The sequence below is a fragment of the Salvia splendens genome, chromosome 5, assembly GCF_004379255.2.
Source record: "Salvia splendens isolate huo1 chromosome 5, SspV2, whole genome shotgun sequence".
Classification (NCBI taxonomy): Eukaryota; Viridiplantae; Streptophyta; class Magnoliopsida; order Lamiales; family Lamiaceae; genus Salvia; species Salvia splendens.
This window is the reverse complement of record NC_056036.1, coordinates 4,261,367-4,279,153: the sequence shown is the minus strand read 5'-3', so window position 1 is coordinate 4,279,153 and position 17,787 is coordinate 4,261,367. Positions and strand designations below refer to the sequence as shown.

At 41.1% G+C, this 17,787-nt stretch overlaps 1 protein-coding gene and 1 long non-coding RNA gene across 2 annotated transcripts; both read left to right on the top strand.

Annotated features, from left to right (window-relative positions):
- Positions 1–1,219: 1,219 nt before the first annotated feature.
- LOC121802154 (polygalacturonase inhibitor-like) lies at positions 1,220–2,397 on the top strand. The gene is made up of 2 exons (XM_042201739.1): positions 1,220–1,467; positions 1,534–2,397. Exons 1-2 carry the CDS (start codon positions 1,289–1,291, stop codon positions 2,342–2,344), a joined length of 990 nt encoding a protein of 329 aa, XP_042057673.1. The 5' UTR covers positions 1,220–1,288; the 3' UTR covers positions 2,345–2,397.
- Positions 2,398–4,172: 1,775 nt separating this feature from the next.
- LOC121803272 lies at positions 4,173–5,361 on the top strand. The gene is made up of 2 exons (XR_006050953.1): positions 4,173–5,033; positions 5,150–5,361. It is a non-coding gene; the product is annotated as an uncharacterized LOC121803272 (long non-coding RNA).
- The last annotated feature ends 12,426 nt before the right edge of the window (positions 5,362–17,787 follow it).

Here is a 17,787-nt window from a genome sequence, read left to right as displayed (position 1 = left end):
CTTATTGTGGGACGGACCAAAATGATAAAATGTGACTCTTATTGTAGGATGGGAGAGTAATAATTAATAATTAAATATGACCTTCCTATAAATATCCTTGTGTTGTAAACAAAATAATCACACTCCATGTAGAGATCATATCAACGAGATTCACTAATTAAAGACACCTTTATTGATTAGACGTGAGAGAGATGTTCAATCTCTCGATGTATTGACTAGTTACAAACAAACCAAGATACTAAGTACAAGCAATTATACACGATGAAAGCCCTAGCACTAATCAGATCATCTACCAACTCTGACTCCAGCTCAGCACCACTTATAGAACCTGCACACTTAAATTAAACCAATTAGAAACCACAAGAATAAAACGGTAAAGGATCTGAACAAAAAAAACACAAAAGAAGGTCAGAGATATGAGAATATAGCTCAGTTCACAAGTGTGACTGCACCGGGCCAATGACCTCCCCAAACTCAACGATGAGCACAGCCGGAAAATTTAAGCCAAAAACCCTAGGTCTCACCGACTACCACCAACACCGGCCAACTCAACGTGCGAACAACCACCAAACTCAAAAATCTCACACTCAAACACAGGATCTCTCAAGAACACCGACGTATGTCCTCCGACTTAGCATAAAGTCAGATCTAGCACCGGACTTCGCAAGGGAACCAAAGAGGTTACCTCAGCTAGAGAATACCACCGATTAGATCTCACTAAAGAAGAGATAAAATTGATGATCGGAGAAGAAAACTGGCGAAGTCGCCTAGAGAGAGAGAGGTGAACAGAAAGAGAAGGACCCCGAGATCACTTATCTCACCAAACAAGCACAACCCTAGATCCAACAGCTGACATTCACGATCCGCGCTGAGATGCCACGCGATGACCGTCGGTGCATTTATCAACACTCCAAAATTCAATACCGACATTACATCATTGCTGCCCTACAAACATTTTGATATGTAGCATTAATATCGCACAATGAGTGGCCAATTTTCGACCTTAGGAGATAAGATATTCCGCCGCATGTGAAATGTCTGAATTTCAAGATTTAAATCAAAATAATACTATTTCAATTTCAATAATACTAATAATTTAAACCTACGTGTATACTCATTCAATAATCAGTTACATAACTCTCCCCTACGTTAAAATCAAATTCATACGCCTCTATATACATTGATACATATGCCACCAAACCAAACCATGTGCCTTCTCATTCATACTATATATACATTACAACGTTGTAGTAAATGAATTAAGAGAAAAAAAAAAGAAGCAAGCATCATGAGGAGCCTCTCTCTCCTCCTCATCCTCTCTCTCATAGCCATCCTATCCCAACCCACATTCTCCAAATCAGTTCGATGCCACCCTCAAGACAAGAAAGTCCTCCTCAAAATCAAACAACACTTCAACAACTCCTATGACTTCTCCTCGTGGAACCCCGACACCGACTGCTGCACCTGGTACATATACAGTAATTTCAGTTATTTTCACTGAGATATTGTTATATTTTTTTTATTTACCGACAGGTACATTGCCAAGTGTGACCGACTCACAAACCGCATCACCATATTCGACCTCAAAACTGCAGACGACGTCGCGGGCCCCATCCCGGATGCCATCGGCGACCTCTCCCACCTCACATCCCTAACCTTTCACAAACTCCCGAACCTCATCGGCACCATCCCACCCGCCATCACGAAGCTAACCAACCTCCAAAGCCTCACCATCACCTGGACCAACGTCTCCGGCCCCATCCCGCCCTTCCTCAGCCAGCTCAAGAACCTCACCGGTCTCTCCCTATCCTTCAACAAACTCACCGGCTCGATCCCACCCTCCCTGGCCAAGCTCAGGCTCCTGGAGAGCCTGTTCCTGGACAGGAACAGGCTCACTGGGAGCATCCCAGAAGCGTTCGGGGATATCCCAGCGAGCCTGACGTACATTGACCTGTCACACAACCAGCTCTCGGGAGAAATCCCGAAAGGCTGGAGTGGCTTCAACTTCGAGTATCTCAGGCTGGAGCGGAACAGGCTCGATGGGGACGCTTCGGGCCTGTTCGGGAAGAGTAAGAGCATATGGAAGGTTGACCTGTCGAGGAATATGTTTGCGTTTGATCTGACAAAAGTGGAGATTCCCGACAGCTTGAAGTACTTGGACATGAACCATAATAAGATCTTTGGGTCGTTGCCGGCGGGGCTCGAGCCGCTGTCGTCTTTGAATGTGAGCTATAACCGGCTGTGCGGCCGGATTCCGACGGGAGGGGTATTTCAGGAAATGGATTATTCGTCGTTTTTTCACAATAAGTGTTTGTGTGGGCCACCCTTGCCCGAGTGCAAATGATTGTACTCTATATGCATTATGAATAAAATTTCATTCCCAAATGTTTCATGTTATTTTTATGGAGTACTTCATTTTGTCAAACTCGACTTAAGTAAATGATGAGTCAAAAAATCTTTCATGATATCATATTAATAAAGAAACTCATTGATATAGTTGTCTAAGTCTAACAAGTACATGTATAGTTTGTAAGAAAAGAATCTAAATAAAATTTGTTTATTGTGGTTATTCAAAAATAAGAGAAGAATGTTATGCTTGTAGTTGTATAGCACATAGGCAACACTACTACTGCTACTAGTAAGAGTCTATCGTTAGTAAAAAGTTTGTTAAATTGTTATACTAGGCGCCCAGCCGAGCGCCGGCGTTGGGCGGTTCGCTGGGCGATCTATTGCAGCCGCCCAGCGGGCGATTGGAGAGAGAAACCGCGCAGCGCTGGGCGGTCCGTTCGGCGCTATTGCAGCGCCCGGATCGCCCAGCGCACCGCCTAGCGCGAAAAAATAATTTTTTTTTCGAAACACTATATATACGCGCTTTGTTCGTCATTTTCATTCGCACCACTTGTTTTTATTATTGTATTTTTTTAAAAATTGTCACTCCTTTTTATTATTGTATTTTTTTTAAAATTTATGTACTTTTTTATTATTGTATTTTTTTTAATTAATGTACTTTTTAAATTATTGTACTTTTAAAAATTTTAATAGTATTATTAAACTTTTCCCGTATATGTCTCGTAAATTAAATTTCGCATATTGTGTGATTGTTAATTATTTCATTTTGTATATATTTGTTAATAGTGATGTGGATATTAGTGGCTAGGCTATGGCTGGGCTATTGCTGGGCTATTTGCTTGTTTTGATGATGCGGCAGGAGGATTTTTAGTGCTGCTGATGTGGCAGTGGCTGGGCTATGGCTGGGCTATTGCTGGGCTATTCCTATTGTGGATGGCCTTAAGTCTTATTGAAGTTTGTTTTCAGCTGCAAAATGCTGCTGAAATCATTTTTAATATTTTTTTAATTCTAGTACATTCTTCTATCTCTAATTTTTTTCAGGCTCGCCGATTGAACTTAGTGTATGAATTTTAATCAAATAAAAATATTGTTATTATAGTGCTTTTTAAATCGTTTTGCTATTTTAATCTATGTTGATTATTTTCTAAATTGAAAATTAAAAAAAAAATATTAAAATTGGTGAAATAAGTTGTGATTGTTTTTTGGCTGAAAAAAATGAGATGTTGTGACTGAAATAAAAAATACTAATGAAACAAAAAAAAATGAATTTATGATTTTGTGGCTGATTTCGAAGTCCTTATTGCTAATGCTCTAATTATTTTAACCACATAACAATTCTGATGGGTTTTTTTTCCTGGAGTCTATTTTTGGTACTATGTCTTTTATGTAGTGGAGTAGTATAAGTATTATCTCCATCTCACAAAATGATGCATTTCATTTTTTATGGAAAAATTAATATTTCTATATTCTTTTATTTATTATTTTTGCTACCTTTTTAACTCCACATTTCTATCTCTTTTATTTTATTCTTTTTTTATTAAAGCATTAAACAATATCCTTGCCCAAAAGACCTGCGTGACATACATTTCCCAAGCAAGAACATTTGTTAAATAAACATCAACAAAAATTTGGCAAAAAACTCTCAGAAAAAATGGCTTCTAGAGAATCTGTCTCTTCATCCTCTCTCTCTACTGGTTTGACGGAATCTCATCTCAAAGCAATGAATATGACGCCACAATCAGAACCATGGAGGATACCAGATTCATGATCCTATTTTGCAGGATTCCTCTTCATCTTCACTTTCTGCAGAGACAGGTATTCGTAATAAAAATCTATCAAAACAATGCTATTGTTATTATAAAACTCTGATTTTTTAGTCTCAATTCGTTTTTTTACTGCTCTGAAGTGGACTTATGTGAGTTGTGTTCGTTTAAATTTCAAGGATGGAGTTATAGGTTGTACATGATTATTTTAAATTCATTTAGATATGAGCAATATACTATTTCATACTCTCTTACCAAATGAAATTTAGTACTCCTTGTCAATTGACAGTTAGACACTAAACAACCTTCTCGGTTGAGTGCCTTAAGAAATTACTCACTTGTTTTCTGTGAATTTTGGAATTTAGATAATGATTCCAAGATAATTCCGGCTTTTGATGATTTTGGAATGTTGGTTGCATTTGTGCTTTGGTGTAGATGAAGTTATTAACATGTAGTAGTATATTAATGTTAGTATGTTTTAGATTGATGTGTACAAGCAAGGGGGTAAGATCTTGGCTAAGCTGACAGTGTTTGTTTATTCTATTTGTACGTGTAAGAGTCAATAGTATAAGGTTGGGTTTGCAGATGAACTGATGGAGCCTCTGTTCATATATAGCCACATGAACATGCAGGTTCGTCAAGAGTTTGATGATCATTTGTGGTCAGAGAGGATGCAGTTGGGAACATATTTGGTCGATGGTGACTCGTGACTTCATTCTCTTCTTGTTATTGTTGTTCCATTTCTGTTGGCTTTCTCTCTAAAATAATTTCCTAATTCTGATTTCTCTTCTTGTTATTCATGCAACCAAACTTTTAGCTACATGACATATCCAGAAAAATCTTCTCAAGAGTCTTAAACCTTGTTTGTGAATCTTGGCAGAATATCTCCAATGGGCATGATCTTCATTCCATGCTATAAAGGTAATGTGTCTATCTTATGCATCAACGCGATTTCTATCCGTGGAGTAGCTAGCAAACACGTTTTTTCTATGAATTCACGATAAAGAGTTGTTTGATTTTTGGGTTTGTGTGGACAGGATATAGCCATAAGCCTGAAGACTGAAGAGGATATTGCAAACGGGGTGAGAGTATTAGCTCTAACGCTTGCCAAACTGTCTTTTTCTTCATGTGTTGAGAGCTTGTTACTCAGGGCTCTGTGCCTATGTATGTACCTAAATAAATTGCTTATTTTTCCCTTTGTTTTGAAAATTATTGAATTGTACCAATAATATTATGGTTTCATTGCTCATTTTCAGCTGGTTTTGGTGATACATATGACCATATGATAATTTCATCAGTCATCATCTCACACACACAAACACACACTGATTGCTAAGTTGTATGCGAAAATTATCCTCAAAATTCACTAAATAATCGCAAGTGTATCAGTCGAATGTCTGATGATTTAGCGAATTTTTTATGTGAATAAATGCAAGTAATAAATGAAGATCACAACACTGAAAAATACGTGGTTCGATTTACTGAGGTAAATCTACGTCCACGGGAAGAATAGAGGGCAAATTTGTATTGCTTGATCTAGCTTACAGATTACAATACTGATTTGCTATATGAGATTCAGGATCTAGAGAACTTAACCTTGGTCTATCTGATCTAAGTTCTATTTATACATTCGAACTAAGATCGTGGTTTGCAGCCCTGGTAGGGGGGTTGATAACTGCTTAATACCACTAAATAGATCGTGGGTGTAATGGAGGTCGTGGAGATCCTGCATGGGTCCACTATCTCCTTGTTCGGTCGAATACTGAGACCGAACTGCTGAACTTTGCCGATCAGCTTTTGCCGATCTGAGAGTTGAGCTCGATTGGTCGGCTTTTACCGAGCTATAGGCTGTGACCGAACTCTTTGGTTGTGCCGAACTGATACTCTTTCTTGGGTTTTGGGCTGATGGGCCGTCACTGCTATTGGGCTCGCAATTATTGTTTAGTTGTTTAGTTCGTATCCCATCACCACCCCCCCCCCGAAAAGCGAAGTGAATCACTTCGGCATTTTGGATAAGTGTAAGGGGGAGGCTGACGTCAGGGGACGTGCTCTGCACGTGTCTGCATTAAATGTGACAGCAAATCCGGCCAGAGAATCCAGAAAAAGTGGGATTTGAAACGGTGCGACGAATTTGAAACGCCTCTGCGAATCTGAAAAATATTTCCTTTCTTCATCATTGGAACACTTTTGCGATTATTTCTTCTGCATTCTCTCTCTTTTTCGTAAAATTTTCTTCCGCTTCTTCAAGAATTTCTTCAGAGACTTTCGACCATCAAAGAGTAAGAATCATGTCTTCTTCTTCTGAAACTGTTTCTGAATCAGGTAGTGGTAGGAAGGGGGGTAAGGGATCTTCTGGCCGGAAAAAGTCCGGGGAGAAGACGGTAGAATATTTTCACAGCATTTTGAGTAAGGATACTGTGATATCCTTACACAGAAAATATTTTCTTCCTGGGGGGTTAGTGGTGATTCCCGACGACACTCATAGGGCTAACTCGCCGCCGGAGGGTTATGCCACCGTTTACGAAGCCTGCTTAGAATGCGGGCTTCGTTTCCCTCTTCCCCCCGCCTTTGTAGAGCTTCTTGATTTTTTCCAACTTCCTTTAGGTCAGGTGACTCCAAATTCTTGGAGGCACTTATCGGCCTTTGCTGCCGAGCTGCGTAGACTAGAAAAGGATCTGTCTCTGAGGGCAATCCTTAATTTCTTTCAGTTTAAGAGAAAGGGACCCTGGTTTTACTTGATCCCTTTACAGCCCTTTAGAGCCTTCTGTAAAACCAAATGGCCGATGTGGAAAAATCGCTTCTTTTTTTACAATAGGACAGCGGCTCCGGACTTTTCCTGGAGAGGGCCGAAGTCCGTAATTCCTCATCCTCGGGTAGAACCGTTGGACGAGCTCGAGGGCGGGCTCAATAAGATTCCCATGATTAGGAAACAGTATTTGGAATCTGAGCTCGTCAAGGGTGACTTCGTGTTCGACTCCTCGTCTTCGGACGAAGAGACTGAGGGTGAGGATTTCTTTTTTATGCTTTACTGCTTTAGCGGCGAAAACTAACTTTGTTTTCTTGCTTTTTGGCAGTGAACATGCTAAGCAAGCTTGGTCGCAAATCCTCCGAATCAAAGGAGCCGGAGAAACAGAAAACCACCAGCTCGGCGTCTGATGCCGAGAAGAATCCAAAGAGGCAGAAGACCTCTTCGAGTCAGTCTTCGGATCCAAAAAAGCCGGGATCGACCTCGGCAAGGGGGAAGGCGAAGACTCAGAAACCCCCAAAAGCGCCAGAGAGAGACATTGTCCAGGGGGGTTATGGATCAGGAGTGGTTACGGCCACTTCGGAACATATCTCTGAGCCCTTTTTATGGCCAAAGGACTTTGTAGAGGTGAATTTTCGTCTTGATTTTCTGGCTTTGCTTCTTTCCTATATTTTTTTTGTGGCCCCTCTGTTGACTTTTTCCTTTTTCCATTTTCAGAGGAACAATATGCTCTGCAAACTCGTCACAGTTGAACTCTCTAAAGCGTCCAGCGATTATGATGAGATGCAGAGGAATTTGAATGCTGCTCGTCACCAGGCCGAACAGGCTCGGGCAGACTTTGAGAGGGCAAGGGCCGCTATGATCTCGGCTCAGGATGAAGCCCAGCGTGCCAAAGACCAGCTCATCATCCAGAGAGAGCGGTCGAAACAGAGGGAGGCGGCTGCCGTGGTTGCTCAGGGGGAGGCTCTCCGTGTTTACACGGAGAAACTCTTTTTGAGCAATCAATTTTCGGCCCTTATCGGTGATCTGCTGAAATTGATGACCGATAATGTTGAGCAGGAACCCGAAGTCGTCTTGCCGCTGTATGGCCGAGAGATTGCAGCGCGTCTCCAGAGTCTGCCGCTCCTTGAGGAGCTTGTGTCTTCATCGGTCCTGCTTTCTGCTGAACGAGTCCGTAATTGCCGTGCTGACCGTGACGAGAACATGGAGGCCATCTTTGCCTCCTTGGGGCCTGTTTCACTCGCTTCAATTTTCAAAGAAGAGGGTGAGCAGGAAAATGAGGCCGGCAAGGAGACCGAGCAGAAGGATCAGCAGACCGGCGACGGGCACGCCGAGCAAGAGGTGCAGCAGATCGGCGATGGGGGCGCCGAGCAGGAGGGAGGGAGGAGGGAGGCCGAGGCTGAGACCGAGGTCGACAAGGAGAAAGAAGTTGAAACCCACAGGGAAGCCGGAGACGAAACTGGCGGAGTATGATTTCGTCTCCCTTCTCTTAGTTTAGTTTCTTTCTTTCTATTTGTAAAATGGCCTTGAAGCCCTCCTTGTGTAAATTTTTTCTTGTGAATGAAAAAAAATCTTCTTTCTACACTCGTGTCTTCCTTATAGCTTTTCTTAATCTCTTTTACTCCTATTGTGGTTTACTGCCTGCTCGGTAAACTGAAATGCCGAACTGACATAGCTGCTTCGTATTCTTAACTCTAAGGAGCTGGAGGTACTTCACTGGAAGCGGCTATACTCTTTGGCTTTAAATGAAGCTGAGAAAAAAGCTATAGATGACCAGATGAAGTATGATGAACTCTTGGCTCGTTTAGTGGAGCTGGAGTCCAACAATAAGGACTTAGAGTCCATAAAGAAAGATCTGGAGGCCGAGCTGAATACTGTCATCACTGAGAGGACTGCATATGAAGATTTCATCTGCGGGCGCGGGGGAATGACTATATCTGAAGTTCAGAATCAAGTTGATGAACAGTGGGAGAAGCTTCATGTACTCCGGAAGAACAATGTGCTGGAGAGCTCGGCTTGCCAACAAGTTGTGAAATCATTGCGGCGCTTGGCTTCTCTGTACGACATCATTCTTTCCCGGCGTCCCTCAATCGAGAGATTCCTTAGCCGTTTCCCGCTAACAGATGCTCACACTCCAACTCAAACCTCTAATCCACTTACTCAAATTTCTACTCCAAATCAGCAACGGACTCAGGAGCAACCGGAAACGTCAAGACAAGAACGCCCTGAAGTTCGTAGAGGAGTTGTGAATATGAGTGAGCAAGATCAGCGAATGCTTCGTGAAGAGACTCTTCGCCGCCGAGGTGCTAGAACTTCCCGGACTCAGGGAAGAGGCGGTAGGTCGATCAGAGCATCTCGCCCACCTACTTATCCTTCATCTGCTCGGAACGCCCGAACTCAGCATCATGAGGATTTTTCGGATAGGTGGCTCAACTTTAGCAATCGTAGACAGTAGAATAGTCCTTTGTAATGGTGTAACGCATTCTCGTAGGGCAGCGGAATTGTATGCCCAACAAGACTTAGTAAATGAAATTTTTTCATTTCGCTTCTATCACTGCGTATTTACAGTTCAGCGATTTTTTATTTCATTTATTGTACTCGTCCTCGGTCTTATGAAGTAAACTCTTCTTTGACCGGACTTAGTTAGTGTCCTTATTTAGCGAGTTTTATCGCTTGGATTGGACTTTCCCTAGTTAACCGGAGTGGTTTTCGGCTTATTGCAGTTCGTTTCAGACGAATTGCTTGTTTCTTAAGCTGAATTGTGGAATCTTGTATCTTCCTTAGAAGCTTGGACTCACAATTGTCTTTAATACATGATCTAAAAAAAGGGGATCAGCCTTTAAGGAACAATATACCTCAGTAACATTTATAAGAGACAAAACGCACATAGAGAGACAAATAAAAAGGACGAAAAAGATTTTAAACTTTTAAAAAACGACAAGTATAAAGAACAATAAAAATATGAAAGCACATAACCCTAGGACCGAACTAGACACAAGACTGACCGGACCTTGTCTCTTACAAATAGAACTTCTTGAGGTTGGAAATATGCCATGTTCGGGGTACTTGTTCTCCTGACATGTGAGTTAATTTATAAGATCCTTTTCCCAGGACTTCTGACACCCGATACGGACCTTCCCATGTGGGTTCAAGTTTGCCCAGCTTTTCTGCTCGGCTTACTTCATTGTTTCTCAATACGAGATCTCCCACTTGAAACTGCAGCTTTTTCACCCTTTGGTTATAATACCGGGTTACTTGCTCCTTGTACTTGGCTTCTTTTATGAAGGCCAATTCTCTTCTTTCTTCGGCAAGATCTAGTTCGGCTCTCAGTCCGTCGTCATTCAGTTATGTTGAGAAATTAAGGGTTCGGGGGCTGGGTATGCCGATCTCAACCGGAATTACGGCTTCAGTGCCGTACACTAGACTGTACGGAGTTTCACCGTTGGAGGTTTTTGGTGTAGTTCGGTAAGACCATAGGACTTGAGGAAGATTTTCTACCCATTGTCCTTTGGCTTGTTCTAACCGAGTTTTTAATCCTTTCACCAAAGTACGGTTTGTTACTTCCGTTTGTCCGTTTGCTTGTGGGTGAGAGACTGAAGTGAACCGCTGTTGAATATTCAACTCTTGGCACCAATTCTTGAATGTTTTGTCAGTAAACTGAGTCCCATTATCTGAAATGAGGATATGGGGTATGCCAAATCGGCAAACTATGTTCTTCCAGACAAAATCTAATGCCTTTGAGCTTGTTATCGTAGCTAATGGTTCAGCCTCCACCCACTTTGTGAAGTAATCCACGGCAACGATCAAGAATTTCATTTGCCGGGGAGCTTGTGGTAGTGGTCCTACTATGTCTATGCCCCATTGCATAAAAGGCCAAGGGCTTTGCATAGCACATAGATCAGTCTGCGGCGTCCTTGGGATATTTGCATGGATTTGGCATTTCGTACATTTCTTAACTAGCTGTACTGCTTCTTGTACCAAAGTTGGCCAATAATATCCCCATCTCAGAACTTTTTTAGCTAATGCTCTAGCTCCGATGTGGCTACCGCAAGATCCTTCATGAACTTCTCTAAGGATGTAATCCGTCTCTTCTGGTCCTACACATCGCAATAACGGTTGAAGGTAGGACTTTCTATATAGGACTCCTTCATGAAGTTCATACCGACGTGCTCGGCATGTGATTTTCCTTGCTTCTCTCTTATCCTCGGGCAGTTGTCCTTGATCTAGATACTTTAATATTGGCGTCATCCAGTTTGGTGAACTGGTTACTGAGTGTACTTCAGCTTCATCAATGCTTCTGTGCGGTAATTCCTCCACCTTTGAGCTCGGATATGAGGCCAACTTACTTAAAGTATCTGCTCGGCTATTTCCCGCTCTGGGAATGCGGATTATCCGAAAATAAGAGAAATTTCGGCTAATACTTTGCGCTTTGTCCAAGTATTTTTTCATCCTTTCACCACGGGCTTCACTTGTACCCAGCATGTGATTCACTATGACTTGTGAATCACAATGAATTTTGAGAGATTTGACAAGTAGATGTTGCGCTAACTGAAGTCCGGCAAGAAGGGCTTCGTATTCGGCTTCGTTATTAGTGGTTGGGAATAAGAATCGAAGTGAAAAAGTTACTTCGTGTCCGTCGGGAGCGATAAGTAGAATACCAGCTCCACTTCCTGTCTTATTCGAAGCTCCATCTACGAATCCAATCCAACAGTCCGGCGGCTCTACTTCGGGTTTCTGGGGCTGTGTTAGTTCATCATTGATAGGATTTTTCTGTTCGGCAATAATAGGGATTGCCTGATCGAACTTTGCCTCTACAAGAAAATCTGCCAAGGCTTGTCCCTTGATGGCTTTCCGAGGTAGATATTCTATTGAATGTTCTCCCAACTCTATGGCCCACTTGGCAATTCTGCCTGATGCTTCTGGCTTAGTCAAAACTTGCCGAAGTGGAAGATCGGTTAAGACGCATACTTTGTGAGCATAGAAATATGGCCGCAGTCTCCTTGCTGCATTTACTAATGCCAGAGCAATTTTTTCCAGAGGTTGATACCTTGTTTCGGGACCTCTTAATGCTCGGCTTGTAAAGTAGATAGGACGCTGTTTTAGGCCTTCTTCTCGTACAAGCACCGCGCTAATGGTTTGATCTGATGCTGCTAAATATAAGAATATCACTTCGGCATCTGTTGGAGCAGAGAGAATAGGAAGTTCGGTTAAATAACTTTTGAGTTCGTCAAAAGCCTTTTTCTGTTCGGCTCCCCACTCAAACTTTGGTGCCTTCTTCAAAACATTGAAGAACGGCATTTGCATTTCGGCTGCTTGGGAAAGGAATCTATTCAGTGCGGCTAGACATCCAGTTAGCCTTTGCACATCATGTATGGACTTCGGCATTGCCATGTTCTGAACAACTTGAACCTTTAGGGGATTTGCCTTGAGTCCTTCCTTTGAAACCCAACAACCCAGAAATTTTCCCGAATCTACCAAAAAGGTACATTTTTGGGGATTGAGTTTGAGGTTGGCTTTTTTGAGCACGTCGAGAGTGGATTTGAGATTGTTTTCGTACTCCGAAGTGCTTCTGCTTTTAACAACTATGTCGTCGACATATACTTCAACCTCTTTTCCGATCAGGTGCCGAAATAGCTTATCTACCATCCTTTGATATGTGGCTCCGGCATTCTTTAAACCAAATGGCATCTTTTTATAAGCAAAAATACCGAAGTCAGTAATGAAAGCCGTTTTTGAAGCATCATTCTCATCCATTAAAACTTGGTGGTATCCTTTATACAAATCAAGAAAACAGAAAATTTCGAAGCCTATCAGAGCTTCTACTTTTTTATCTATGTTGGGAAGGGGGTAGCAATCTTTAGGACAGTGCTTATTTAGATCCGTAAAATCTATGCACATCCGCCATCCTCCTTCTTTTTTCTTGATCATCACAGGATTTGCCACCCAAGAAGGATATTTTACTTCAAATAATACATCCGCTTTCAGTAATTGGCGGACTTCGTCATGGATGACTTGATTTCTTTCTGCCGCAAAGAGTCTTTGCTTCTGTTTTATAGGCCGGACTGAAGGATCAATATTTAACCGATGTGTAATTACCTCGGGAGACACTCCAGACATGTCCAACGGAGACCACGCAAAGACATCTTTGTACTCTTTGAGGAGCTGGATGGTCTTTTCCCGGAGTAGAGGTGTTCCCGCGAAACCGATCTTGACCGTTCTGGATGGATCATCTTTGTATAACTGAACTTTCATCGAGTTCGGCTCCGGTGTGACTTCGTTCATATCGCCTGCCTCTGACTCCGGCTGCTGTGATTGCTATGCTTGATGGTGCCGATCTGATTGTTCGGCACTTTTAAGCGCAATCTGCAAACATTCTTTTGCTCTCTTTTGATCACCTCGGATGACTGCTATCCCTCCTTTAGTGGGGATCTTGATTGTGAGGTGATAAGTAGAGCAAATGGCCCGAACTGTGTTGAGCCAGTCTCTTCCCAGTATAATGTTATACGGGGATCGAGCTTTTACCACAAAAAACTCGATCACCGTACTTGAGCTAGTAGGCGCTCTTCCTACCGTAATCGGAAGGCTGATAATACCTTCAGGGCGGGTGTCCTCCTGGGCGAAACTTTTCAGAGGAAGTGGGGCCGGACTGAGCCGAGCTGGATCCACTTCCAGTTTATCAAAACATTCTTTAAAAAGAATGCTAACCGACGCTCCTGTATCCACAAACACTCTGTGGATCAGTTTGTTTGCCACTCCAGCTTGAATGACAATAGCGTCTTGATGAGGAGAAATGGCCGGGACGGGATCTGCATCTGAAAATGTAATTACTTCCTCCTTCTTCAGCCTTTTATGTGTTGGCTCCTCTCGATTGAAGCCTCTGCGCTCTGATTTTAGAGACGATTTAGTCTTCCCGGCTGGGAGAGCGTCAATAGTCTGGATTACTCCATCATATTGCGGCTCGTCATCGTCTTCGGGATCCTGTTGCCTTTTAGGATCCTGAGGAGCGCAGTTCGCACTTCTCTGTTTCTTATTCTTTTTCGGCGGCTTGCTTTGGTATTTTTTTAACGTCCCTGCTTTCACAAGAACATCAATATCTGCTGCCAAATTTCGGCACTCCTCGGTATCGTGACCGTGGTCTTGATGGAAGGAGCAATATTTATCCTGACTTCGGCGCGTGGCCGATTTCGTCATCGGCTTTGGTTTTTCGAACATATCAGAATGCAGTTCGAAAATTTCCGCTCTCGACTTGTTCAATGGTACGAACTGAGCGGGTGGTTTCTCAGGATTGAGACGTGGTCCCAATCTGTCTTGTACCGGTGCCCTTTGAATTCTTTCAAAAGGAGTTCGGCGAGGATGTCCCTGATCGCTATGATCGGGCTTCCTCTTGTCTCCTCTGGAAGAGCTGTCTAAAGACCGTTTTCGACGGTCTGCCTCATCAGCACGAGAAAACTGGTCCGCAATGTCCCACATCTCTTGAGCTGTTTGCGGACTGCATTCAACGAGCTTTCTGTAGAGAGCTCCTGGCATAATTCCATTTTGGAATGCCGAAATGACAAGTAGATCATTGAGATCATCTACTTGTAGGCATTCCTTGTGGAATCTTGTCATGAAGTCGCTAATCTTTTCATCGCGACCTTGACGTATAGAAAGCAGCTGAGCCGAAGTGATTCGGGTTTCAGCTTTCTGGAAGAACCTCCTATGAAAAGCATCCATTAGATCTCTGTAAGATCTAATGCTGCCTTGAGGGAGGCTATCAAACCACCTTCTTGCGTTCCCGATGAGCAGCTCGGGAAACAGCTTACACATATGAACCTCATTGAGACCTTGGTTCGCCATATTATACTGATAGCGTCCCAGGAAATCATGAGGATCCACTAACTCGTCATAAGTCACTGACGGAGTTCGGTAATTCTGTGGCAACGGAGTTCTGGTGATATCATCCGAAAATGGAGTCTTCAGCGCTCCATACATAGCGAATCCGACATCTCTACGGTATGGTGGAGATGGAGTTCTCCTGTGATTTCGGTAACAAGGAGGAGAAGGAACATATCGGTGGTGAGGATTCTTTCTCCTGGAAGATACGACACTACTGCGGTGGTGACTTTCATGTCTGGAGGGAGAATCCGCCGTTTTCTTCTCCGGCTTCTGGCTCTTTTGCAGGAATGTTAAGAACTCATCCTGCTTCTCAGCCAAGAACAACTTGACAGCCTCATTCAAATCGAGCTGCAGATTTCTCCAGAGGCTGTTTTCCAGACCTACGGGCTGGACTAGCTTCCTCACGTTCATCACGGACGGAAGTATGGGTATTATGTGATCTGGTACGCATTTTTTGGTGGAAGAGGATCAAAAACTCACTTTTATCACAGTTTTGGTTTTCTGTGTTCCCACAGACGGCGCCAGTGATGATTTAGCGAATTTTTGATGGGAATAAATGCAAGTAATAAATGAAGATCACAACACTGAAAAATACGTGGTTCGATTTACTGAGGTAAATCTACGTCCACGGGAAGAATAGAGGGCAAATTTGTATTGCTTGATCTAGCTTACAGATTACAATACTGATTTGCTATATGAGATTCAGGATCTAGAGAACTTAACCTTGGTCTATCTGATCTAAGTTCTATTTATACATTCGAACTAAGATCGTGGTTTGCAGCCCTGGTAGGGGGGTTGATAACTGCTTAATACCACTAAATAGATCGTGGGTGTAATGGAGGTCGTGGAGATCCTGCATGGGTCCACTATCTCCTTGTTCGGTCGAATACTGAGACCGAACTGCTGAACTTTGCCGATCAGCTTTTGCCGATCTGAGAGTTGAGCTCGATTGGTCGGCTTTTACCGAGCTATAGGCTGTGACCGAACTCTTTGGTTGTGCCGAACTGATACTCTTTCTTGGGTTTTGGGCTGATGGGCCGTCACTGCTATTGGGCTCGCAATTATTGTTTAGTTGTTTAGTTCGTATCCCATCAATGTCGTATTTTCATATCACAAATGTCGATATCCCAAGGATTTAAAAATAGAACTCCAATATACTCCATATGCAACACTTTTTTTGTCTAGATGAAATTAAATCGCAAGGATACAAGTACTATAAATTTTACTATACTAGTTTGTTTCACCATTTAATAAGTACCCTTTTGTCCCCCAATATATATCATACTGTGTCTCCTTTCATTTTTATAATTGTACTACTTTTGATAAGTAAGTCAACAAAAAAATAAGACGTTTATTGACGGGTTGTTAATGACAGTAATTGAAAGAGCACAAATACAACAGTATTGTCGCCCTTAAAAACAAAAAAAAAAATACTACTATTTTAAAAAAAATCGTATATTCTCCTTTAATTGACCATATGACTCATATCATCCCACTCCATGTTATAATGATTGTTACACTATCTCCTATGTATTAATTTAATTTTATTGCATTGATACAAAGCGATTTGGTTAAACATTGGAGTACTAAAATATTTGAAATTTAGTCGTAGATGATTTGAAAGCTTAAAAATCTTTTTATGGAGTATCATTTTAAGTTGGAGGATGAAACTTCAACAACTTTTCAAATTAAAATGAGTACTAGTTAAGCGTAGGACAAAGTTACAACATTTAATAAGTAACATAATTCCAACAAATGTTGAAATTGATCCCTTTATTCCATTATCCTACCGAGTACCAAATGTTACACTAACTATATTTTATTTTGTTTTCAATATATAAGTGGTGGTTTTTTGGGTTTGGTAAGAAAAGAAGGATTATCCTTTCTGATAACCACTTTATAGATTGGATTAAATTAAACACAATAATTAGTAGGTTACCGCGCTTTAGTTAAGGTGTAGATAGACCTAAAAAACATGGACAGCAATTCGTTTGTCTGATGTGTTGCTTAACCTTTTTTTTATATATATGTATTATATTCTTATTTTTAAATTGTAGAAAATGAATATGATTGAGCTACATTAAGAATGTAGAATGTTACTATATTGTTAGCATATGATAATGTTTTGTATTGTCATAAAGGGAAAGAAAGTTCTACAATCAACATCTATAAACTAGTATCACATATTTCTAGTACTACTATTATTTTAAAAAACTACTTTTTATTATAAAAAATAAATCAGGCCTCTATGCTATCATAATCATTATAATTTGGATCTATGATATTACTATGCATATTCATTAAATTGACATGAGAGATACTAGAATGTTAAAATAGGTATATAGTATTAAATCATTTTTTTTATGTTTAAAAAAAGCTACTATGAGAAAACTAACATAGTTTCTTTTTTTTTTTAAATGACCGTCCCAAAATACAAGCAAACATCAATTTCTTTAGCAATATATAACTTCAAAAATAAACCTTATTAGATTGTAGTATTTGTGATTAAGTACAAAGTTAAGAAACACTTTATGCTAATTAGGTTTTTTATTTCGGCTTTAATTAGCTAGGCCTAGGCATTTTTCTCGACTAAGTTGACAACCTATATAGCTGCTAAATTAAGGATTAGTCGGTAACTAATTGCTGCATAATGAAAGCGATCAACCAATATTTGCTGAATTTTTAGATAATTATTATATATTAAGGTGGTCATTATTGAAGGGTTGATTACGAAACGATATGCAAGCGTGGTAAAAAACATAAAGTACAATATTACATTTAGATATAAAGATAATTTATGTCATTTAAAAAAAATTCAGGACTTATCAACCTTATCCATCTAAAAAAAGAAATGGAAAAGGTTGAGATTTTTGGTATTTTAGAGTAATAAATAATAAGGTATAAGGGCTTTATCAAAAGGGTTAGCAATATTAATCAGTGATGGGATCTATCGTAAGCAATAATTATTGGGCCACAAATGGCAAATACTAATTACAATTGTCTAAACAGTTGAGACTTAAACGTCGTTATGACAACCTATCCCTTCATAGTTAG